The 22,949-nt window shown below is 55.7% G+C and overlaps 7 protein-coding genes across 7 annotated transcripts; 4 read left to right on the forward strand and 3 right to left on the reverse strand.

Annotated features, from left to right (window-relative positions):
• Nucleotides 1-3,619: 3,619 nt before the first annotated feature.
• Nucleotides 3,620-5,401, reverse strand: DICSQDRAFT_169199 (uncharacterized protein; the record flags this gene model as incomplete). Its single annotated transcript, XM_007364821.1, has 4 exons — nt 3,620-4,111; nt 4,176-4,565; nt 4,635-5,180; nt 5,243-5,401. The coding sequence occupies 4 exons, from the start codon at nt 5,399-5,401 to the stop codon at nt 3,620-3,622; spliced, it is 1,587 nt and encodes a 528-aa protein (XP_007364883.1).
• A 727-nt stretch (nt 5,402-6,128) lies between these two features.
• DICSQDRAFT_104425 (uncharacterized protein) lies at nt 6,129-6,947 on the reverse strand (the record flags this gene model as incomplete). The annotated part of the gene is made up of 2 exons (XM_007364822.1): nt 6,129-6,379; nt 6,461-6,947. The coding sequence occupies 2 exons, from the start codon at nt 6,945-6,947 to the stop codon at nt 6,165-6,167; spliced, it is 702 nt and encodes a 233-aa protein (XP_007364884.1). The 3' UTR covers nt 6,129-6,164.
• A 534-nt stretch (nt 6,948-7,481) lies between these two features.
• Nucleotides 7,482-8,865, forward strand: DICSQDRAFT_104430 (uncharacterized protein). The gene is made up of 4 exons (XM_007364823.1): nt 7,482-7,565; nt 7,623-7,732; nt 7,803-8,709; nt 8,761-8,865. Exons 1-3 carry the CDS (start codon nt 7,518-7,520, stop codon nt 8,566-8,568), a joined length of 924 nt encoding a protein of 307 aa, XP_007364885.1. The 5' UTR covers nt 7,482-7,517; the 3' UTR covers nt 8,569-8,709; nt 8,761-8,865.
• Nucleotides 8,866-9,685: 820 nt separating this feature from the next.
• Nucleotides 9,686-10,831, reverse strand: DICSQDRAFT_126479 (NAD(P)-binding protein; the record flags this gene model as incomplete). Its single annotated transcript, XM_007364824.1, has 5 exons — nt 9,686-10,083; nt 10,140-10,179; nt 10,248-10,392; nt 10,455-10,719; nt 10,795-10,831. The coding sequence occupies 5 exons, from the start codon at nt 10,829-10,831 to the stop codon at nt 9,686-9,688; spliced, it is 885 nt and encodes a 294-aa protein (XP_007364886.1).
• A 3,384-nt stretch (nt 10,832-14,215) lies between these two features.
• Nucleotides 14,216-15,991, forward strand: DICSQDRAFT_104436 (tryptophan synthase beta subunit-like PLP-dependent enzyme). The gene is made up of 5 exons (XM_007364825.1): nt 14,216-14,539; nt 14,623-14,687; nt 14,824-15,294; nt 15,362-15,593; nt 15,677-15,991. Exons 1-4 carry the CDS (start codon nt 14,281-14,283, stop codon nt 15,554-15,556), a joined length of 990 nt encoding a protein of 329 aa, XP_007364887.1. The 5' UTR covers nt 14,216-14,280; the 3' UTR covers nt 15,557-15,593; nt 15,677-15,991.
• Nucleotides 15,992-19,645: 3,654 nt separating this feature from the next.
• Nucleotides 19,646-21,128, forward strand: DICSQDRAFT_58605 (uncharacterized protein; the record flags this gene model as incomplete). The annotated part of the gene is made up of 4 exons (XM_007364826.1): nt 19,646-19,718; nt 19,777-19,831; nt 19,886-20,165; nt 20,226-21,128. 4 exons carry the CDS (start codon nt 19,646-19,648, stop codon nt 21,126-21,128), a joined length of 1,311 nt encoding a protein of 436 aa, XP_007364888.1.
• Nucleotides 21,129-21,393: 265 nt separating this feature from the next.
• On the forward strand, nt 21,394-22,872 carry DICSQDRAFT_58532 (methionine aminopeptidase; the record flags this gene model as incomplete). The annotated part of the gene is made up of 7 exons (XM_007364827.1): nt 21,394-21,828; nt 21,913-22,061; nt 22,132-22,231; nt 22,290-22,494; nt 22,566-22,615; nt 22,673-22,741; nt 22,795-22,872. The coding sequence occupies 7 exons, from the start codon at nt 21,394-21,396 to the stop codon at nt 22,870-22,872; spliced, it is 1,086 nt and encodes a 361-aa protein (XP_007364889.1).
• Between the last annotated feature and the right edge of the window lie 77 nt (nt 22,873-22,949).

A 22,949-nucleotide genomic window follows, 5' to 3' on the forward strand; every position in this document is an offset into this window, starting at 1 on the left:
CGTGAGGCTAACAGTGGGGGCATCGCTGTCTGTACACGTCACATACAAGTGAGTGGGGCTAGTCGCTGTCGCACAGCATACAGGTAAGTCGCATACGAGGTTACTGCACAGGAAGCAAAGAGCACATGAGGCAACGCAGCAGTACTTTGTGATAGGTCGCTGAACGTGGGCTTGGCACGCCGCACGGGTGCGGGGAGTAGCGTACTATTATGTAATCCGAGAATTGTACCGTAGAGTAGCCACCTATAAATATCCTCGTCCATGCTCGATCTAGAACCGGATGAAGCATATGAACTTCTCAGTACTGTCGTAATTTGTCCCAATATGGTTGTCAGACGTTGAATAGACCGGAACATACCAATATCGGGGGGAAAAGATGCAAATAGACGTGAAAAGTCGATCGACGGCAAATAGCTTTTTGTGCCTTTTGCCACCGTTTTCCATCGATTGATACCGATTTCTAGCGATTGTTACATGTTTCTGTCTGGCGAAAAGACAGTAATACCTACAAATCGATAGAAATCGGTATCATTCGATGGAAAACGGTGACAAAAGGCACAAAAAGCTATTTGCCGTCGATCGACTTTTCACGTCTATTTGTATCTTTTCCCCCCGATATTGGTATGTTTCACTCTATTCAACGTCTGACAAACAGATTGGGACAGATTACAACAGTACTGAAAAGTTCGTATGCTTCATCCGGTTCTAGATCGAGCATGGACGAGGATATTTATAGGTGGCTACTCTACGGTACAATTCTCGGATTACATAATAGTACGCTACTCCCCGCACCCGTGCGACGACATTCAGTGACCTAAAGTACTGCTGCATTGCCTCACGCGCTCTTTGCTTCCTGTGCAATAACCTCATGCGCGACTTACCTGTATGCTGTGCGACAGCGACTAGCCCACTCACCTGTATGTGACATGTACAGACTGAGACAGTGATGCCCTACCTGTTAGCCTCACGGTGAGTGAGTGTACCCAAGGACAGGAAGGGATGGTGAGACTCTCACCATCTCGGAGGAGGGAAGAAAGGGTGCAGAGACGGGAGGACGGCCATCGCCCATGTTTATAAGAGTGTCGCAAACACCGATGGCGTCATGGACGAAGGAGCCGGGACGAGATCGAAGACAAGGTTGGAATGGATATGGTCGGAAAACCGTCGGTTGGCACACAGGCAGTATATATAGTGGACATGGATGCAACAGTAGTATATACGTCAAAGACCCGTTTGATACTTTCGATCGACGTCAAATGGTCTACTGTATATATAAAACGAGCCAATCGATATATGAAATGAGCCGCTTTAGACGCCGAGCTGTCAAACAAATCGCTCAGAAAAGACGGCATTAGATGGCAATAGGCAGCAATCGTTGGCAATAGGCGGGGTTTTCACTGGGGTTGAACCCCAGTGAGAACCCTGTCTGTTTCCTACTATTCTGGTCTTTTTCAGCCGATTTCTGTCTGGCGAAAAGACAGAAATACGTAGCAATCGCTAGAAATCGGTATCAATCGATGTAAAACGGTGACAAAAGGCACAAAAAGCTATTTGCCGCTGATCATCTTTTCACGTCTAGCTACATCTTTTTCTCCCGATATTGGTATGTTCCACTCTATTGAACGTCTGACAAAAAGATCGGAACAGATGACAACAGTATCATAAAGTTGGTGGGCTGCTTGATGCGGTTCTAGATCGAGCATGGACGAGAATATATATAGGTAACTACTCTACGTACAATTCTCGGATTACATAACGGTGCCTACACTACTCTCCGCGCCGCACAATAATTTATCATGCTGCCGCATTGCCTCACATGCTCTTCGTTTCCTGTGCATTGACCTCATACGTGGCTTACCTGTACGTGCAGCGGCCACTCACCCACTCACCTATATGCAACGTGTGGGGATAGCAATACATCTATGACCTACCTTTCAGCCTCATAAAGGTGAGCGAAGGCATCCAAGGAGAGGAAGGGATGGTGAGAGGAGGGAAGAAAGGGTGCCGAGACGCGAGTATGGCCATCGCCCATGTTTATAAGAGTGTCGCAAACACCGATGGCGTCATGGACGAAGGAGCTGGGACGAGATCGAAGACAAGGTTGGAATGGATATGGTCGGAAAACCGTCGGTCGGCACACAGGCAGCATATATATAATGGACATGGATGCAACAGTAGTATATATGTCGAAGACCTGTTTGATACTATCGATCGACGTCAAATGGCCCATTGTATATATAAAACGAGCCAATCGATACATGAAACGAGCGACTTTAGACGCTGAGATGTCATCCAAATCGCTCAGAAAAGACGACATTAGATGGCAATAGCCAGCAATCGTTGGCAATAGGCGGGGTTTTCACTGGGGTTGAACCCCTGATGAATATCGTTCCCGCGGCGACCACACGGTGGGGAATCCTGATATCTAGACGGGGGAGCGTACGCGTGCTGTGCGGGATACTATCGCGACCCCAGTGTTCGGACAGACCCCAGTGTTCGGACAAACTGCCGTGGCTCCCTCACCTGCTGTCCGATAAAGCTATAAAATTGCACAATGATGCAACGTAGAGACTCAAGTCAGATAAAAAAAGAATGGCGTGGATTGAGCGAGGTGTTGTTGCGATCTGGTAGCAGGAAGAGGTTCAGCAGATGAGCCATGTGCAATGTTGGTACTCGGTCCAGCTTCCTTGTCGAGCGCTCATCCCCGAAAAACTTTGGCACCGTTTCCTAGGCATCCTGTATATTATGCATATTTTTCCGAAGGTATCTGAGGTACAGAAGATGTGCAGTAGAATACCGGCCATCGAGCGTGACCTTGCGCCACAAGACAGTCCTTCATTGTCAATCTCCGCTCGAGCGCCTGTGCGCGCGAATCTGCACACTCGGGTCGGAGTCTTAACCGGCAGTTCTCGGCATATGTGACTTTTCGTGACCACTCCGCGGAGAAATGTCCGAACACTGGGGTCAAGACCCACTCCTCGCCCTCCCGTCCTCTCACTTCTGAACGGAGTGCTTTCATATTTCTCAGGTGTGTTCTATCATGGTAGATGCATGATCCTACAAATTTACATGATTATCGCCGCAGAGGGGAGGGAGCGACGCGGCGAACAGTTGTACTGGGCGCTCAGTTGTCCGAACACTGGGGTCGCGATAGTATGGCCTTCTCGCCGGACGGTGGTTCCGGCATCGGAGGGTCACACGGTGAAATTATAGGATTCATATCGGACCCACATCAGGTCTTATCGGTTGAAGGACACACCGATACTTAGTCAGTACAACGTGGTTCTATCCGTGCGGGAAGTACGTCACACTAGTAACGGTGCGGTGACTGTAGAGGACAAGTGATGGGCGGCGACACTCTCCGATCATAAGGAGTAGGAGACGCGCGCTGCTTAGGTAGTTCGAAGGTACGGTCGTTTGTAGCCCGGAGTGGGATTATGCTCAGCAGAAGAGTGAACGGTGTCAGCCAGCCGGGGTAATCGAGACTGTAGCGAGTAGCATCGATCAGAGACGATGTGCAGGAACATTTCTCCATACTAAGTACATGATTCGTGTCGAATGCTCGATAGCTTCTGCTTCGGACCGCGCCATACGCGTCTTACAAAGCTGCAAAGCCACCCTAAACCTCATCCTGCGGGTATCTGGTGACCTGGCCGCTCACTTTGGCCTCTCCCGGCGCCACGAACGGGAAGAGGAAGCGCTCTTCGTCAGGGTTGACGTACCCGCTGTCAAACACCAACTGCGGGTCCTGGTGGCTGGTGTTCCAGAGTAGCTCGGGAGGGACCGGCTGCAACTCGTCAGGGCTGAAGCCCTTGTAGTACGGGTTGAGCAGACCCTGGTCGAACTGTTTCTTTATGTACCTCTTCGCTTCGTTGAATAGCACGCTGTAGGCAGGAACGCTGCGCTTCTTGGCGACCCGGTCCTTGATGACCGCAGCGATAGCGAACGCCCACGGGTCGTGCAATCCCTCAGGACGCTTGACAGCCTTGATGTTGAACTGCGTCTCGTGACATCCGGAGAGCAGGATGCCTGGAGTCTTCGTGTAGGTCCCCAACTGCGCCCCACCTGAGGACGAGGCGAGAATCGTCAGGTTGACCTCTGACTTCAGATGCTAGTAAAACGGCACATCAGCGTTCGAGCCGTAAGAACCGGACAGTTACGAAATGTAAACCTACAGATCGAATTGTGCTGGTGAACCAGTCGCCATCAACGAGCCCCTCCTGAACTCCATCCTCGGCTGCGGCAAGCACCCACCCGTAATCTTTTCCGTCCGCCGGTTTGAAGCGGTCGTTCTCGCCAGGGTACGTGGTGCCGTGTGCATCGATATATACGAAGCGCACGTCCCCGGCCTTCGCCCCGGAGACCAAGTCGGTGAACTTTGTCTTGAAGTTACTGACGGTGGGTGCCTTCTGTCCCTTGGTGGACTGTTTCGCGCCGTTACTGGGCTCGACATCGTAGTAGAGCAGCTCGACATCATCGGTGGCAAAGCCGAGGTGTTTCGTGAGCATCTCCTCGATATAGAAGATGCCGTCGTCGGTACCGGTGCCGTAGCGAACGATGAGTGCCTGTTGTGGTAGCGTTGATACGGTCCATCAACGATACTACTCCGAGCATGGAACACAACAAGTGCGCACCTTTTTCGTGCCGAGCGACCTGAAGTCGGTCTGCACGAACTTATTGCCCTCAGACTTGCCACCTCTCGGGTTCGACAGCGTGAGCGAGCCCTCCTTGCCGTCGAAGCTGAAGTCGTAGGTGTAGTACGACGCCTTAAACGTCGCGGTGACGTGCCCGCTCAGGTCGGCTCTGACGTTCTGGAAGACACCATTGACGGGGTGGTTCGCCTTCTGATTCCCCTCAGCGTCGACGGTCCACTGGTGGTAGAGCCCGAAGAACGCGCCCTCGGAAACGCCGTCGGGGATAACGAGGGTAATCATCTCGTTCTTCGCGTAGGAGTACCAGTTGAGCTTGCCGGTGTAGACTACGGTGGAGGGGATGCGTGATTCGTCGGCATGCATAGCGGGTAGGGTGAAGGGGCCGGCGCGGTCGTTAGACGGGTTGCGCATGAGGAGGGAGATGGATTTGAAGTCGGCGGCGAGGGTCACGTCGAAGCTGTAGTACCCGAAGGAGACATGGACGCGATACTCGTCGGCGGTCTTGACGACGCTGCTGATGATGCCAGACTGACCCGGGAACCGGCGTGCGTTAGCTGCAACTGGAAACCTGACTATAACGGGCCACTTACGCGGGGCGTATTGTATTTCTGGTTGCCTTCGGCGTCGACTGTCCATTGCCAATAAGCGTTGACGGGGTCGTTGAGTGCGAAACCGACGGGGAAGACGAAGGTGATCGTCTCGTTCAATGCGTAGCTATACCAGGTGAATTTGCCATTGTAGATGAACATGTTGGCTGTGGTGTCGAGAGCTTTCTGGAGTGAGAGGTGTAGTCGGAAAGCTTGTTGTTCGTTGGCGATTCCCTATGTCTCCTTATATGTTGTCGACACAACAGTCCTTGACACCATGAATGGGCGCCCAACGGACCATCGTGAGCAGAATGCGTCGACTCGTGCTGCACATGAGAGGTGGTGTTTAGTCATTTGTGGCGACAGGAGGAATGGAAGAGTAGACTAATAGGTAGCACGGGCTTCTCATGTCCATACTATTGATGAAGATTTGCGCTAAGACGTTGTGATATCCCCCGGCCTCTCCAGCGTGAGATCTCACGATGACCATGTCGCCGGTGTAGACTGACAGCGACTCTTCATGCGAGAGGCTCCCAGACAGTGCTCGATGCAAAGTTTCCTAGAGAGGCCATCGGGAGAGAAAGTGTCCGGGGCTCCCAAGATGTTTTGAATAACACGAGTCCGGGACGAATGCATCTCCATCACGAAGATCTCACCAGCCCCCCGTTTGGAAGTATTAGGTGTAGGACGGCGACATGATGAAAGCCTCATGGCGTGAACGAGGCATCGCGTGATGTGCAAGCGTGACGACCTCGAGTGAACACACTTTAGTCCAGGATTCCGCTCTATTTTTTGCAGTTGGTCGCTGTAGATGCAATCCAGCGATTGTTTGAGACACGAAACTACACAGATGCAGCGTTATGCGACAAAAAACAGGTAGAATTGCATTACTAGATGTCTTACATGAACGCCACGGGCTTCCCTTTCAAGCAGCAGGTCCGACAACGTCTGCACCAGGTAACAACCACCGGAAAGTGATACTGAGCCTGATGTCCCGCTCGAGTAAGACGTTCTGCGGGCTGCCTGGAGACTCCTCGACCCAGTCGTCGAAGCGCTTCTCAATCCCATGTGTCCATCCGTACCGTGCCTCCTCCGTCATGATAAGCACACTTCCTTTCGGTAGGTACAGTGCGCATTGGCCTGGTGCAGGAGAGGGCGACGGTGAATCTGGAGGGCTGAAAGGGGGTTCGTCCAATGGCACCTTCGTAAATTGCATTGCACAACCTGAGCCTAAGCTGACCCCCATGATACCGTCGCCATACCGGTGCGGCAGGTCGACGTGAGGCGTTATGCCTTCGCCAGGCCAGTAAAGATTGATAATCGCTTGGCGTGCTCGCGGAGGTCCTTGGTGCGAAGCAGGCGCGGGAGAGAACAATACATCATGGACCTCTGGAGGTACACGTGGCCGTAAAAGGAGATCAAGTGTGGAGAGGAGGTCGGCGAGGAAGGATGGCAGCTTGGTGGAGGGGTTGGAAGACGTACCCTCTGGGTCTGAGGAAGGCGCACGCTCAAAAAGCATGACTTGATTCCCAGTGCCCTCATGGAAGAATGTACGGATACACGTCCACATGAGGTCCTCTTGAATGTCTTCTGGGAGAAGGAGGGTTGAATCGAAATGGAGGCCTGGGATAGATGGAGCGGTGCGCTTCGCCGGGAACAAACCAGGATCTGGGAGCAGCTCGCTTGCTCCCCGGGCAGTGCTAGTCATAGCAGTGCGCAAATCATCGATGTCTGGCATGTCCAGCCGCGGTGAAGGTTCGTCGAACAAGGAGTCGCCCTCGGAGTCTGTACTTGACAAGAGTTCGTCAAGGTTTGGGGATAATGCCTCGAGCGCTGCGACATCGGTGACAATCCGCAAGGCCTTCCTGCCTAATTCCCTGGTATCTCCTTCCTTTGAGGCTTTCTGGGGTCCATACTCGGCATCGTCTATAGGCCGTTTCCGTTTGTTGGAGAGGACAGGAATGCGGGACTCGGGGAGGGTCATGGTGGTTGACGAAAGCGAGCCTGCGCAGGTTGTGATGTACTAGAGTCCTGCCCCAGCAAGTAGCATAACGCACGTTCTAGTCAGACCGAGGGAACGAGATGTCAGCCTAGCCCAATTGCCCACACCGGAGCCGTCGTCGGCGGAGGAAGCAATGAGACGCCCTTCCTCTAGATATTTGGAGGAAATTACGTAATAAGCGCCGCCGACATTGCAACAGCGAGCGCGCTCCTCGACGCGACGTCGCCCTCAACTGGACCCCTCAGTCTGACTCCGCCAATCTCACCTTACTTCGACATGGAGGAGACGACGGCATCAGGAAGACCCACTGTGGACAGAGAGAAGGTTCGTGGGTTCACAGCCTGCATCGACTAGGGAGGTTGCTCATGACGCGGTATTCAGACGGCACCGTTTCTCATTCGGACTTTCGTCAAGATCGGGACATACCACCGCTTGGCCCAGTTCGAAGATGGGCCGCTGCCTCTTGCTGACGAGCAGCAAATATACACCTGGTATGTGCTTCGCCACGAGCAGGCCTCTTGTCGCGTCTCGCCTCCCTGACGCTGGCTCGTGTATCTCCAGGAAAGACGCAACGCTGCGCGAAGTCCTGACGACCCTCCGCTCTTCCGCCCCCGCCTCAACCGAGTATCGCCACCCGCTCGCCCGCTACTCCTTCCGCGCCGTCTTCGCAGACGCCGCGGCGCGCGGCCGCTACTCGCAAAAAGACCTCGGCATGGTCTACTCCCGCGACATCCTTGGCGAGCCCGGCTCGCTCGTCCACACCGCACCCCGCCTCCTCGAGGACGTCGAACCCGAAACGTCTAGCAGCTCCGAGTCGGACAAGACGCTCGACGAACTGCGGTTCGTACCCGGGGACTATCTCTGCGTAATGGTGACCCTCCCGAAGGGCGTTGTTCTGCCCTCTGGACCCGGGGGCGAGCTTTCCATCAAGGGTAGCGCTGTTGGAGGGGCTACGAACGGATGGAAGGGTGCCGGAGGCGGCGGACGTGGAGACAGCGGGTGGGGCGGAACCGTGGCGGCCAACCCAGGACCCGGCTCAGGACGTGGCGGTGGAGGACATTGGCGCGGAAACTCAGGCCCCGATCATGGCGTCGGTCGTGGGGGTCGTGGTCGTGGTGGGGACGTCGGCAGAGACAGAGACAGAGACCGGGAGCGGGACAGAGATAGGGACAGAGACTTCAGGGACCGGGACCGGGATGACCGACGTGCGCCCCCACCGAGGAGGGACTCGCCGCCGCCACGGCGCGGTGACGGTGGCTGGGGCAGAAGGGCTCCCCCCTCACGGTCGCGTAGCCCGCCGCCGAGGAGACGTGGCCGGTATGATTGAGTTTCGCTCAGACCACGCGCTGATGCTGTTTTCTCCCTCTGATTTTTGCCAGTTGTGCGTTGCCGTGTCGTGGATGTTGCTTGAATCTATTGCCGCCTTCCCTCGAGATAACCATTCCTGCCCCGATGTTTCGTTGTTCATGTGAGTACCTGGCCTGTGGAAATACGAGAAAGTGCGCTCATTGTAAAGTAGTCAGGATCGTTCTCGTTAGCAACCCTCTGTGACCATGTACTGTGAGATGCTCCTGTTTTCTGTAGGCACACAAGCTGCCCCTGCATACTGAATGAATGTCCATTTTCGCCTTGAACCATTATGCCAGCTCGGCTTGCCTTTGAGTCTCTACACGCGACTCGTCTTGTCTCAACCTGGATCAGAAGACCGTGTATGCGTGATAATACCGCAGGTCCTTGCCCTCACCATCTGCGGAAGTCGGCTCTCCATGGAGACTGCTCAAATGGCTCGATTTGCACCAGTCGAGAATGTCAGCTGAGTCTAGTAGAGAGATATGGCTATGACATCTGCATCGCACTATGTGCTTGCAGGTGTGCTCGAAGAATAGCGGGTACAATAGTGGGTCCTCGTGACGTACCAAGATCACGTATGATGATGAATTATCAGACGATGTATACAGAGCACGAATGTAATTGCATAGATGATAGCTGGTGACAGCATGAATATACGGCTTACATGACATAGGGTAGAATGTTTTGAAATCTCAGCAGTGTACAGTATGGTGCAAGAAGCTGTGGCTGCATAGTGGAAAACGGGTCTAGCAATAGTTATAAAACGATACAAACTGTTGGTTGATTAGATCCCGAGTGGACCAGTTGCGAATCCGTGATGTAGGAGGTATCAAAGGAGCCGAAATCTATGTATGCTACAGTGGGGGGAGATGGGACACGCAAACCGAGGAGCGACGAGGGTACACCAGTAAGATACTGTCCGTATGAGATGTGAAGCATGGTGGATGTAGGGGGATGATTGAGCGATGGGAGCGATAGGGAACATCGAGAGCAGAGCAACTCCGAGAATAGTTTTAGGCATAAATATCGTCCGAGCCTGTCGTTTTGTCGACATCCGAGTCCGAATCCCGCGGACACAGTCGTCATAGGACGCCTCACGCGTTCATCGGCTCGCAATCGAACTCCAGGTCTGTCGCGACATCCTCCCACGCGTCCATCGTGTTGAGGAGCTTCGCGGTCTTTGCGCGGATGTCTGCGTACGCGTCGCGCCCGAGCACGAGCCATAGTGGCCACTCACGGCCCTTGGCGCGGCCCTCGCCCTTTACGACATCGACGAGGAGCTCCATCGCCTTGGCGGGGTCGCCTCGCTCTTTGCCCGCGATGGCCGCGAAGCGGGCCATGCCCGTATTCCGTGCGTCCTCGTATGCAGGGATGCGTGTGTTGATCGTCGCAGGATATGCGTGCACGCCTTCTGTGCGGAAGGAGCCTGGAGCGACAATCAGCACCCGGACACCGAATGGCCGGAGCTCAGTGGCGTAGGTTTCGCCGATCGCTGAGGAGAAGGTCAGCCAATGATTTTCAGGGAGCTGTAGAGAGCGGAGCGCTCACCTTGTACGGCAGCTTTCGATGCAGCATAGAGGCCTGCGGGCTAGATGGAGGATGGCGAATATCAGCGATCGGCTTTTTGGGATGTTGCTCCAGGCGGGGAAGACATACCGAAGCCTCTGGGCGCCATGCAGAGCGGGAACCTAGGATGACAACCGTACCGGAACGGCGTTCCCGCATGTGTGGGAGGACTGCGTTCGTAACGTTGAGTACGCCGAAGAGGTTTGTTTGGAACTGGGTAAGCGCGGCAAGGGCCCTGATAGACGGATCTGTCAGTATACATTCCGGCAAGGGAAGGACGAATGCCGAAGTACTCACCCTCCCTCTTCCAAGATGGCCTTGACACCGTAACCCGCGTTGTTCACGATGACATCGATGCGACCCCATACGGCCAGTGCGGCCTTGATACGCTGCGCGATGACCATGGTGTTGTCTGATATGTCGAGCTCGGCTAGGTGTAGGTTGGGATTTGACGAGGGAAATACTGCGCGGAGCTTCTGGATGTCGCGTGCAGTAGCAATGACGCGGTCCCCTCGTGCTAGTACTGAGGCTACTAGACGCTTTCCGAAGCCAGACGAGGTACCTAAGGGACAAAAGAGGCAGGAAAGTGAGCTTCGATCGTGGGCGATACGGCGGCTGGCTGGCGAGATTGACGCACCGGTGATGAGCCAGATCTTCTGCTGGTAGACACCCATAGTGCTGTGACCAAGTGTGTTGTGTCGTGTGGGTGACAGACGAGACAGTGACAGAAAGAGGAAGGGCAGGAGATGAGGGGAATGAAACAGTCGTTGGGAGGATGAGAGGATGCATGGCTGACAGGAGAGGCAGTATAAGTACGAGTCGCGGTGAGTCGAGCGGGAGGCGGCGCACTGGCCCGGAGCTTGCCACGCTTCACTCCGAAGTCTGTGTACTTGCGTTCGTTACATGTTTGCGAAGACCGAGGACTGCTGCAGGCAGAGACTCGCGCACACGGCGCCGGGACAGCCCTGTCATGATGAGTCGATGTCAACCTATTCCTGGACCGAGATACTGGATCAACCCACTTACAGAAACAGAACCCAGATCCCGATTCGGATGGTGCTTCACACTCCGAAACACCTCTCCTCGCTGGACCAGATTGATCGTCCCGATGACCCACAGTAAGTGCGCACGGCGGCGGTGCACCGAGGCCACATCTGGACCGTCGACGCCCGGCCAACGGCGACGGACGGCAGTCGTGCCACAGACAAAGTGGGAATACAAGCAAGCAACAGCGACGATACACACCATTGAACGCATTACAGACTCCATCCATGCGATCGTCGTCAACCAGTCCAAGTAGAACTGGCTGGCTCTTCACACCGACATCTGGCGCCGCTTCGGTGATGAACTGTTTGTAGCCCGGCTGACACACTCCCGCAAAACGTCGAGTCATCGCAACTCTCCGGCTCACCAATCCGAGGGCAGTGTGTCCCTACTCCTTCAGACCAGCCTAAAACTCGTCTAACATACATTGACGTGGCCTTGAGGCGTCAGGTTCCCGGTCATAACCCGGTATTTGCATTGGTATGGCGCGGAGGAGGATCAACGTTACCCCGGTCGGAGAGCTCTTACGCACCCGCCACACTGCTATCTGCTCCCGCCCGCTGCTGACATAACAAGTTCCCATGGAGGCGGTAGGACGGAATGGCGACAGAGCGGCTGGAAGTTTGCACGAAGTTCGGGAGATGCCATCGTCACCGCCTGCACTGAGCGGCACTGCTGCGTTACACCTCATGCGCAACGCGACACGACCGCATCCAGAGTGGATTCGAGCTCGTCGAGCACAGGCAAATGCGCCGCAGTTGCCGCCTCGGGACCGAACCAGGCACAACGATATCCGAGTATCCATAACTCAAACTCCAATCTTTACAGGCATATTTGGACAAATGCTGCGCAGCCAGAGTGGTCCGGCGGGACCACATTATGCATTACAATGAAGCGGACATGTGCTCGTCGTGTTGCTATCATTGCTAGGATCCATTTCCACCCTTGTTCTGGTGTACTCGGGCTGACTAGCTGCCCGCCATCGCGCAGATTTCGGCCCAGACACAGCGGGGAAGGTGGACCGCTCGTAGCCCAAATTGCGGACCGGGCGGATCTACGACAGCTAAGGTGTTGATAATGCCAACTAACGTGCAACCGCCCGCATACGCCTACTGCGGCAATTCAAACGGTGTCTACCAACTGGTTGACCGTTGACGGATTCCACAGACCCACGGACGTCATGGACCACGCGTGAACGTCGATCCACCAAATCGAAGGCAGGGCAGGCGCGGTGAGAAGCCGTAGTTGGCCCTGGCTGTTTCGGTGTTCGCCTGGTATTCCGGAGAAGTTAAAAGGACCGCGCGGCCCGTTTTAGAGTTAAGCTCCAGCGCGTGGTCCGCACATTCAGGGTATTGTTACAGCCATGAAGACTTGATGGATCGCAGATACTAGCCGCATGACTGACCATCTCGTATCCTATTCAACCATGGCGTTCGTGCGTCGGCCCTGGCCATCGGCCGAGAATCTGCGAAGAGGTCGTTGCTTGAGCAGCCGCCCCCAGTCGTCAGCTTGGAATGCCTGGAAGAGCAACGCGCACGCGCAGCGACTATCCACATATCCGCGAATGTCGGCCCCACGTGGCACGATGTACACCGCGGGGGAGCAACGCAACAGCACCCCGGTGACCGCATACTCACCATAGCCGTACGTACGCAGGAAGCATCGCCGCTGTGCCACACGGGGTGCGGCCTCCGAGTCCTCTTCACATCTGGCCTGTCAAGATGGACATGTCTAGGGGGGGCATAGCTCCCGGAAAGGCACGTTCTCGGTGATATTGACAATGTGAGCAGACTGGCCGCCCGCAAAGGGGAAGTCAACAAACAACATCCGAAGTGGCAGTGTTCGTTCATACTCACCTTCAAATTTTACCGACATTGTTAGGCTTCGGGGACACGCTCCCTACATCGCTTCCCGTGGCCGTGCTTCTCGTCCATCCATCAGTATCCGGGCGTGAAACCGTTCAACGCTCTATAGCCTTACCTGTAACCTGGGGCACGTTATAGGTGCCCAGATACCGTCGCCTTGTAGCCTGCCTGCCACATGCTAGGTGCTGGTGGGTGACATCATGCGGTCGAGGGAAGACACTGGTCAGCACAAAAGGGAGATGTCGCACGGAGGGTGCAGATCACCGCCTGGGACTGTGACTTTGCTGGATTAGATGCTTCGGCGCAGGGACGCAACACAGCACAGGTGATCTAGCTGAGACATGCTCCAAGTCTGGCAAAGCCTTGAAGCGCATTGTCCTCGGATTGCAGTGTCGCCGCGAGATGGGCATTGACTCCCGATCTTGCGCAGGAGACACTTGTTCAGATACGTGCTGTGATTGGATTTGAATTGCATGAGACGAGAGATGGTGTCGTGGCTGACACCACTTGAAGTATGGCTGCCAACAGCGGGTACCTCAAGCTTGGTGTTCTTGGAAGTTACGCCGCCGCCAACCTGATTTGTGATCTTGTCATTCCATTGCAGAATTTAGAAGCCAGGATTGCGGTCTTGTATAAGTACCGGTGGCGTCACCACGGTGGTGGCAGATGATGGTGGCGGCAAGCTGCATGCAGGCAGGTACATAGGCGAGCGCGCTTCGAAAGCGGCGTCGAGCGCCAAAAGGTCCGGCATTAGTAGCTCAGTTGGTAGAGCACGTCGGTCGTTCGAGTCGTACTCGGCTCATATGGCAAACTCTTCCTCTGACGCATCCATCCGACATGGCTATCGCGCTGGCCCGGCTGTTAGCTATCATGATACTGACAGCGGCCCCTCTCCATCGACGTTTTCCATGCAAATGATTAGGCGTACCCTCCAAGCCAGCAATTGACATGGATTCGAATGAGTCATCAGTTCAATTGTGGGAACACATGGCGAGTACGAGGGCCCAGTCGGCCCGTGGATCCTGTCGGAGCTGGCCATACGCTTTCAAGAGGAGGGCAAGGAGATCGCAATCCTCCTTGCACCGCAACACTGGTATGGTGTCTAGATGATATCGTGATTGAGCGTATCTACTGACTCATCTGCCACACAACCCAGGTACTACTCCTACCAGGAAACTAGTCACTTAGGAGCACCTGGAATTGGGTCCAAGGCGATGTCATCAAAGTCCACCCCACTACCTCTAAGCCGAGACTCCGTAGTCGCTGCGCACAAAGTAGTGGAAGGGCAGATTCACCGGACACCGGTCCTGACGTCGTCCTCGCTGTCCGCCTTGCTGCCGAGTAAGAACACCTTGTACTTCAAGGCCGAGAACCTCCAGAAGGGTGGTGCTTTCAAGTTCCGCGGCGCCAGCTACAACTTGTCATGCCTGGCGCCAGAAGAGCTCGCGAAAGGTGTTTGTACGCACAGTTCAGGTAAAACGTCAAAAGTGCATACCCGCAGATATGATCTCGATGCTCACTCTAGGCAATCGGCCATCCCTATTGCATCTCGCAAGGCAACCACGCCGGAGCGTTAGCTCTCGCCGCAAAGTTGCGAGGCGTCCCTTGCTATGTAGTGATGGTGCGTGTGCCTCGCAAGGTCTGACTAGAGTGCGCCCACACGCCCCTATTCCCTACTCCGGCGTTCTATATTGCTACCAGATTCTATAGAAGCGTCCCGATCTCTGGTGACTGACATAGCCTCCCGGGCATTCCAGCCGAATAACTCCGCGCAGCCCAAGATCGACGCCGTGCGCGCATACGGCGCTACTATCACGTTCTGCGAGCCCAACGCGCCCGCGCGCGCCGCCACGCTCGCATCGGTCCAGGCGCAAACCGGGGCGACGTTCATTCCCCCATACGATGCGGTCAACACGATTCTGGGCCAAGGGACCGCGCTCTTGGAGCTCATCGATCAGGCCCCAGAACCGCTCGCAGCTGTGATTGCTCCAGTGGGCGGAGGGGGCCTTCTCGCGGGTACGGCGCTAGCTGCGGACGGCACTGGAATTCGAGTCTTTGGCGCGGAGCCGGTGGGCGCGGACGATTGTGCGAGAGGACTGGAGGAGGGGAAGAGGAGAGAGAACGTGGACGCACAGACCATCGCGGATGGACTGAGGACGCCCGTCGGGGTCCTGAATTTCCCTATCATCCAAGAGAAGGTCGAGAAGGTCATCACTGTCACGGACGAGGTATGTCCACGGACCTCGCCCTTGGGTTGGGTGCACTTATTCATTGTTTATGCGCGATATCGAACAGGAAATCATTGAGGCCATGCGACTCATGTGGGAACGCTTAAAGATTGTAGTCGAGCCCAGTGGGGCGGCGTCGTTCGCTGCGATCCGGAGTCCGAAGTTTCAGGAGTTGGGCATCGAGGGCCCTGTCGGGATCATTATCAGCGGCGGAAACACTGACCTGTCCAAGCCCTTGCCATGGGTGCGAGCAGATCATTGACTGCCACGCACACAGCCGTCTCCAACCATGCTGTTCTGTATGTGTACTTTCGCTTTTGCTGAGGTCTTCGCTGTCGGACTTTGTTTGCTGAGTACCACACGGGCGTGTGTGTTTCTGCAGACCAATGCCGCTTTCGCCGAGAACGACGTCACAGTGCTTCCCTTCGGGATGTCAAGTAGTTTGTCGGCCTGCGCTTGTCCTTTTGGCACACTGCGTCTCTGCGAACCTGACGTTGATGCTGAGGTACATGTCACTTCCCGGCTATGTTGAAAATTAGCCGGGCACATGCACACAACTGGAAAGCCGGACACGACGCAGCATACGCACAATGCCTCGAGCAGGGTCTATGGCTTGTCTAGCCCCGGTGTCTGTGAAAATATCAGCGACGTGTAGTTAGCGTCAAGGACAAAATATCCTATTCCTCGCTGTTGTCAAGTCTCCGGGTACGCCGCCTCGTGTACCCGCATTCAACGCCCACGCAATGGTCCGAGAGCATTCGTCTTCACGCAAGCTTTGTATGTCACCGCAGCCGTTCAGCATGGCGTTGCTGTATGTCAGTCGCTACGCCGCAGTTCGGTTACGCCCGGCGGCCTGGATGCTCGATTGTTATGCCGACATGCCCATGGCGGGTTCACAGGACTGTTCTCGTTTGGAGTAGCGCAAGACCGTTATGCCCAATGAGCATAGCTATGGCGCAGGCCCGCTCGGCGTACTGGGGTCCTGCGATAATCGCGGGCTACAGTCATGACGTCTCCAAGTCGATGGCCGACGCAGAGCAAAACTGTTGACACTGACACAGCACAAAGGTGCACGCGGCGGCGTTACTGTGTGCAGAGTTTCAGAGGAGCATCGCGAATGAGTTATTGTGAATACGATCGGTCTGAGCTTCTTCCAATCCCATGTAACCTATTACGACGTTGTTTGACCATATTTGGTGGTATATGTATGTGCTTATTGCCGAAGCTCGAAAGTATCTCCGGCGACAACGAATTGCGGCGGGCGTCCACGCTTCATATGTACTAGGCGGGAAGCACTGATCTTGCTGCCGTATTTGTGTGCACCATAATTGACACGCTGGTATGGAACCACTTGTATAGGCAAATCCGCATGACTTAGGGTGATACTTCGTTCACTGCCACCCAATGCCTTTGCCGAAATGGGTACAATTGCAAGAACAGTGCCAGTGAGTCATAATGAATGCCGTATAGTATGCTGATGGGAACCGAGTTGTGTAGAGAAGTATGTAGGAGTACATGCGCGCAAGATGCTCACTTAAGTAGTATGCAGCCATAGCCATGTATAGTGAGTCCATAGTCCGATCCGCTTCTCGTGCCGTATTCGCGTCGGTGGGGGCTACCGCAACTCCTTGGGCGGAACCCACTCTGGTATCTTCGCCCAATCAAATTTCTCACTCTCGTTCTTGAATTGCTCCAATGCCTCCTTCGGCACCAAGTCAATATAATTTGGCGGTAGGAGGTCGTCATATTTGCTCGCGCCCGGCTTGTACAGCTTGAGCTTCCGTGCCTTCGCGAAGTCCGGCTTGATCGGTGGGGGCTTCGCGGCTGGGGTGGTAGGATTGGGGGCGGAGGAGTTGAAGATGAGCCCAAGGGTGGAAGGCTGGTCTTGGGTAATGACGTTGGACCCAAATGCCCCTGTGCTAGGTCGCGAGAAGGCCGAGTTCGAGCTGAAGGCTGATTGGACGGGAGCAGCGGTCGAGGTTGGGAAAGCGGAAGGTGTTGAGGTCTGGGGCGCGCCAAACGCAGAGGTGCCGAATGCTGATGTAGGCGCGGTAGTCGACGCCGCGTTCCCGCCCCCGAACGCAGATGTTGTGTTGGAGGCATTCCCACTGCCTAGTGATGGTTGACCGAAGACGGATCCACCAGGGGCCTTAGTCGCAGCAGCTAGACCGAATGCAGACGGTTGTCCACCGGCAAAAGCGGAGAAAGCTCCGCCACCACCTCCGCCAGTGCTGCCAGCGGCAGGCGTAGTGCCTGGAGCAGGAGCAGAAGGGTTCGCGAATGCAGAGAACCCCCCACCGATAGGGCCTGTTGTCGAGCCGAATGCAGACGTGGTCGGCTTCCCGAATGAGCTCTGGCCAAATGAAGACTGGCCGAAAGCTGACGTCGTTTGCGGGGCTCCGAAGGCTGACTTCGGTGGCGCAAACGCAGAAGGATTCGTCCCTTGTGCTGGTTGGCCGAAAGCTGACGTGGTGGTGCCCGACGCGGGTTGACCGAACGCGGACGTGGCGGTGCCTGACGCTGGCTGGCCGAACGCTGATATCGAGCCCGTCGTAGCGGGTTGGCCGAATGCTGACTGGCCGAAAGACGACTGGCCGAAGGCTGACGTCGTGGTTCCACCTGCTAGTTGTCCGAACGCCGAGGTCGTCGCGCCCTGTGCCGGTTGGCCGAAGGCAGACGTTGTTGTCCCAGGCGCGGGCTGACCAAACGCAGAAGTTGTCGTCCCCTGTGAGGGTTGACCAAAGGCGGACGGTGTGCCTGCAGGCTTCCCGAACACCGAAGTCGTGCCCCCGGCGGCCTGGCCAAATGTCGACGCGCCCTGCACCGGCTGGCCGAACGCAGACGTTGCAGGCGCAGAAGCCCCAAAGGCAGAGGTAGTGGCGCCCGGCGCAGGCTGGCCAAACGCAGATGGTGCAGTCCCCGACGCCGGCTGGCCAAACGCAGTCGTGCCTGCGACGGGCTGACCAAACGCAGTCGTCGGAGCGCCAAAGGCAGACGATGTTCCCCCAAACGCGGACTTACTGAACGCTGAACCTCCTGCGGCTCCGCCACCAAACGCCGACGACTGGCCGAACGACGACTGGCCAAACGCCGAGGTCGTGTTGTTGGATGTCGCGTTTGAGCCAAACGCTGAGCCTCCTCCGCTACCGCTGAAGGCGCCGAACCCTGAGGGTTTCCCGAACGCGGAGGAGGATGCGGGCGCGCCGAACGCGGAGGTGCTCCCGAATGCCGACGAAGAGCCGGGCGTGTATCCAGTGGGGATCCCACCAGAATGGTGCGCGTCATGGTTTTTGACAGCGTGTTGGTGCAGGCCTTGTATGTTTGCGCGAGCGTTCGCATATTGGGAATTGGCAGCGGCGAACCTCTCCTCTTCGAACTTCATCTGTTGTGGCGGGGTGGTTGGCAAAAGTTTGCGCGTAGTAAGGTTAGGAGGTGGGACGTACATAGTCTTGTGTCGTTCCAACGCGCGCAGCCTCTACGGCTTTGAATCGCAGCTCCTCCGGCGACATGTCGAGGCCTGTCATGAGGGTGGGTTGGTACTTGGCGGGCCCGTACGTCGATAACGGCCATATGGGACGTTCGCTCTCTAGGTCTCGCGTAATGGATTCAAGGCTGAAGTTCATAGCAGGAGGTTGTTTGGACATCGATGGATGTGGTCAGACGAGGATTGAGATAGGAAGAGAGGAGGGGTGCGAACGTAAATAGTGAGGATGTGGCGGGGGTTCCTGAGCTGCTTCCAGGACCAGATGCCGTCCAAGAGTGGTCTGTTATGTCATTTTCGTAACCATTAGACTAAAGAGGCTCGTGATACAAGACTTGGTAGCCGAATGTGGTAGGAGGGGCATTCAGAGACAATTGGATACGCACTGCCGAAGCCGCCTTGTCTTTGGCCATCACGCGGATGCTCGTTCCTGCAGCTGTTTCCGAACTTGCACTGGCCGCGCAGGTAGTATTGGCATACAACCTGACAAAAGTCAGCAAGGCCCAATATGATGAAGTTCAGGATAACGGTATACCATTGCTGGATTAGCGAGAGAGGAGGGGAGTTGCACTCAAGCCGTGGGCGAGCGCAGTATAGCTTCGATCATGTGAGTGCCCGGGGTCCCACTTCCCTCATTTGGTAAGAGACCTCGAACACTACTACGCGGGGAATGCGAGCCTGAGTTGTGGCAAAACACCTTCCTCCACCATCCGCATATCCAGCTTGTGCTTCGTCTCTGCGGTCTCTCTTCGCCGGTCTCCTCCTGTGTTAGGGCTGGTCTGATCTGCTACAAGTGCTTTCCTGCCATAACCACGTCGCCCGGCCGAGCAGTGTGCTCACTTGACTGCTTGCGGTTCTCAACTGACCACCATGAAGGCGGAAGACAGCCAACAGTCCCCACCTACCACGACTACATTCTCCGCCGCAACATGGCCGACGGCAAGTCGTGAGTCGGGCTTTCTCTCCTCTGTTATGAAGTGTAGCTCATGTGTCCCATTCAGAAATACCTATAGACCCGGCACTGCAGCAACAGTCCCAGCATCCGCAACATACTGCGTAAATAGTTCGACGCATACGTGGTCGTCGCTCTCTTTTGATTGCTCTGTATAGGACTACACCGTACTCGCACTATCAATACGGCCACTACCAGACAAACTACAGCCACTACCCGCAATACACCCAGCAGACGCATCAAACTCAGACCGCACCAGCAACCCAGGCCCAGGCGCATGTGCAGACGCCTCAGGTGGCCCAGACGAACGTCTCCACGGTCGTCCGACCTCTTGCACAAGCAGTGCCGCAGACACAGACGCAATCACAATCTGGAGTGGATACTACGGATGTTGCGACGCTGAATGACGCGTTAGGGAGTGCGGGGGTTGACCTCAGGGTACGTCTTTTCAGCCTTCTCTCCAAGTCTCCCATCGCAATCATATTTCGCTCGCTATAGGCGGAAGAGGAGACCCTACAGCGCACAAATGACCAATACTACTCCTACCGTCCCTACGAAGACCGCTCGCGCAAACAACCCGATAAGCCCCACTTTGACACTATGTATCTCGGAAGCAAGATGCGTGCCACGGGCACAACACATAAAGTTTCCACTGTCTCGAAGGAGTCGATCGACTATGTCGCCCTCGCCCTCCGTTTCCGCCTACAAGGACTCATCACCGCGATGATCGCCGCCGCGAGACACCGAACGGACACGCAGTTTGACCGTCCCCCGAGCACGTACGAGGACGGGACACCCATGTGGAGCATTAAGGTCCGTTCGGACGTCGGCAAGCAGCTTGAAGCTCTGCAGAAAGCATACCGCGAGGAAGACATGAAGGAGCGGCGAGAACGCAAAGAGCGGCAAGATGCGCAAGCCGCCCAGGCCGCGGCTCTCACCACCACAGCGAGCGGGGCAGGAACGGATGCGGCGGCAGCCGACGGAGAGGACGGTGGGGGCCCAAAGAAGAAAAAGAAGAAGGATGGCCCGGGCGTAACAGCGCGGAACATGTCTGAGGACGTGCGCAAGAAGATGTCGAACGCGGTCGCGAGCCAGGCCGCAGGGCTAGGCACGGGAAAGTACGCGTGGATGTCAGCCGCGAGCGCGGCGACGGCAGCCCCGCCGAAGCCAAAGCCTGCCGTGGCAGCGAGGGCGAGCACCCCTGCAACAACGACGACTCCAGCGGCGAGTTCGACGAGCGCGGGCGGGTGGGCAAGGCCCTACCAGCCAAAGAGTGCGTCACAGCAGGCGCAGAAGGACGACGATGGGCGGTTGGCGGTTACATTGAGGGACGCGGTGTTTGTCGTGAACAATGAGAAAGGACACGGGGGAGGGCGCGGGGCGGCCAGGGGTTGGACATAGTTTGGCGTGTTCGCGCCTCTGAGTTGCCATACGCCCTTCGGATTCAGTTCGCATTTGCTCGTTTATGATTGCTGTGTGCTTTGAGCTCGATGTATCGTTAGCTTTCGCTTGTTGCTAATCTCATTCTGGATGTTGTCTCGGATGAGGAATTGGTGTGCGTTCGGTGGCTATGGCTTATAGCTATGGCCTATCAGCGCAAGCGAAGCCTATCTCACAAGCTTGTCCACTACCATTGCGAACGCTAGTTCCTTCGGCTCGTACATATATGCGTTCACTTAGTTCCCTGTCTCGCGCTGCATCTACGCTCTCTAGGCCACCGCGTCCCCTAGTTGGTCATGCTCGACAACGCCGCACACAACCTCTCGCACTCTCGCACTTCAAGCGGCAGATAACTTCCGAGTCAGAGCAGCCTCAGTCTGCAGAACCTTCTGAACACGACCTTCGGTATGGGTTCTACGGAGTAATTCTTCCTGAAGAGCCATTTGTCTGGGGAACGTCGCATATGATACCTCGCGGAGTCCCTCCTCAGATAACCAGGCCTTCATACGTGCCCGACCCGAGCAATCCTGACGCGGTTCTGGAGGGAGGCCCTTCAAGGGCGAAGCGCAAGCTCATCACTGATGCGGAGGATCTGCAGAAGCTGAGACGGGCTGCGAAGCTGGCCGCGGAGACGTTGCAATTTGCGGAATTGCTGGCCCAGGTGAGTATGCTACTTAGTCCCTGGAGACACGCCCCGTATTGCGTCGTACGCCTGCGAGATACGAGGGTTGACTCAATCATGTAGCCAGGGAACCCAACAGACTTCATTGATATGGGCGTGCACGAGTTCATTCTCGAGCATGAAGCCTACCCATCCCCCCTGCTGTACAAAGGATTCCCAAAGTCATGTTGTACGAGCGTGAATAACATCTTGGTGCATGGGATACCAGACGAGTTGAGCCCTTCCGGAACGAGACTACTTCGGACATGACACTGAACGAATACGCCTGTCTGCGTGACGCAGTCGGCCGTTGCAGGACGGCGACATCGTGAACGTGGACGTTACGGTATATCTGGACGGGTTCCATGGGGATACGTCCCGCACATTCCTCATTGGTGATGTAGTACGTGCCCTCCCACGAATGCATGTAGGCACGCGCTGACCTGACCGACCACACGCAGGACGAGAAGGGCAGGGAGCTCGTGAGCATAACAGAAGCTGCCCTTGAGGTTGGTATCGCGGCATGCGGACCCGGAAGACCATTCAAGGACATCGGCAAAGCCATTCACCAGCTGCTGCGAGGAAAGGACTACTCTGTCTCCTCCGCATTCACTGGACATGGTATCGGGCAAGAATTCCATCGTCAGCCTTGGATTCATCACGTTTGTTAGTGTTGCGAGTTTAGAAATTGGATGGTCTGGGAACCAGGTTGGCTGAAGGAGTTGATCCCTTTGCAGTGAACGACGAGCCAGAAATCATGCAACCGGGAGACTGCTTTACCATCGAGGTGAGTCCTGCCTCCCTTAACTTCATCAGTCGCATTATCTTACACTGTGTGGTTCAGCCGGCCATCGTGCAAGGTGACGATCCTTCCGGAGTCACCTATCCTGACGGCTGGACAGTGTCAACAGAGGTATAGAACATCTGGTATTCTCATGAAATAGCCGGCTAACGTCATCGGTGAAGAATTGTGCTCGGGCAGCCCAAGCCGAACATATGGTTCTGATCACAGAAACAGGTGCAGAAGTCTTGACGAGACTATGATTAACCGCTACCCTCAATTCTGCGTCCGAGCGATGCCCAATTATCAAGTCGTTGCGAGAGCCTATTCACTACATGCT

Source organism: Dichomitus squalens (genome assembly GCF_000275845.1).
Source record: "Dichomitus squalens LYAD-421 SS1 unplaced genomic scaffold DICSQscaffold_10, whole genome shotgun sequence".
In the NCBI taxonomy this organism is placed as follows: domain Eukaryota; kingdom Fungi; phylum Basidiomycota; class Agaricomycetes; order Polyporales; family Polyporaceae; genus Dichomitus; species Dichomitus squalens.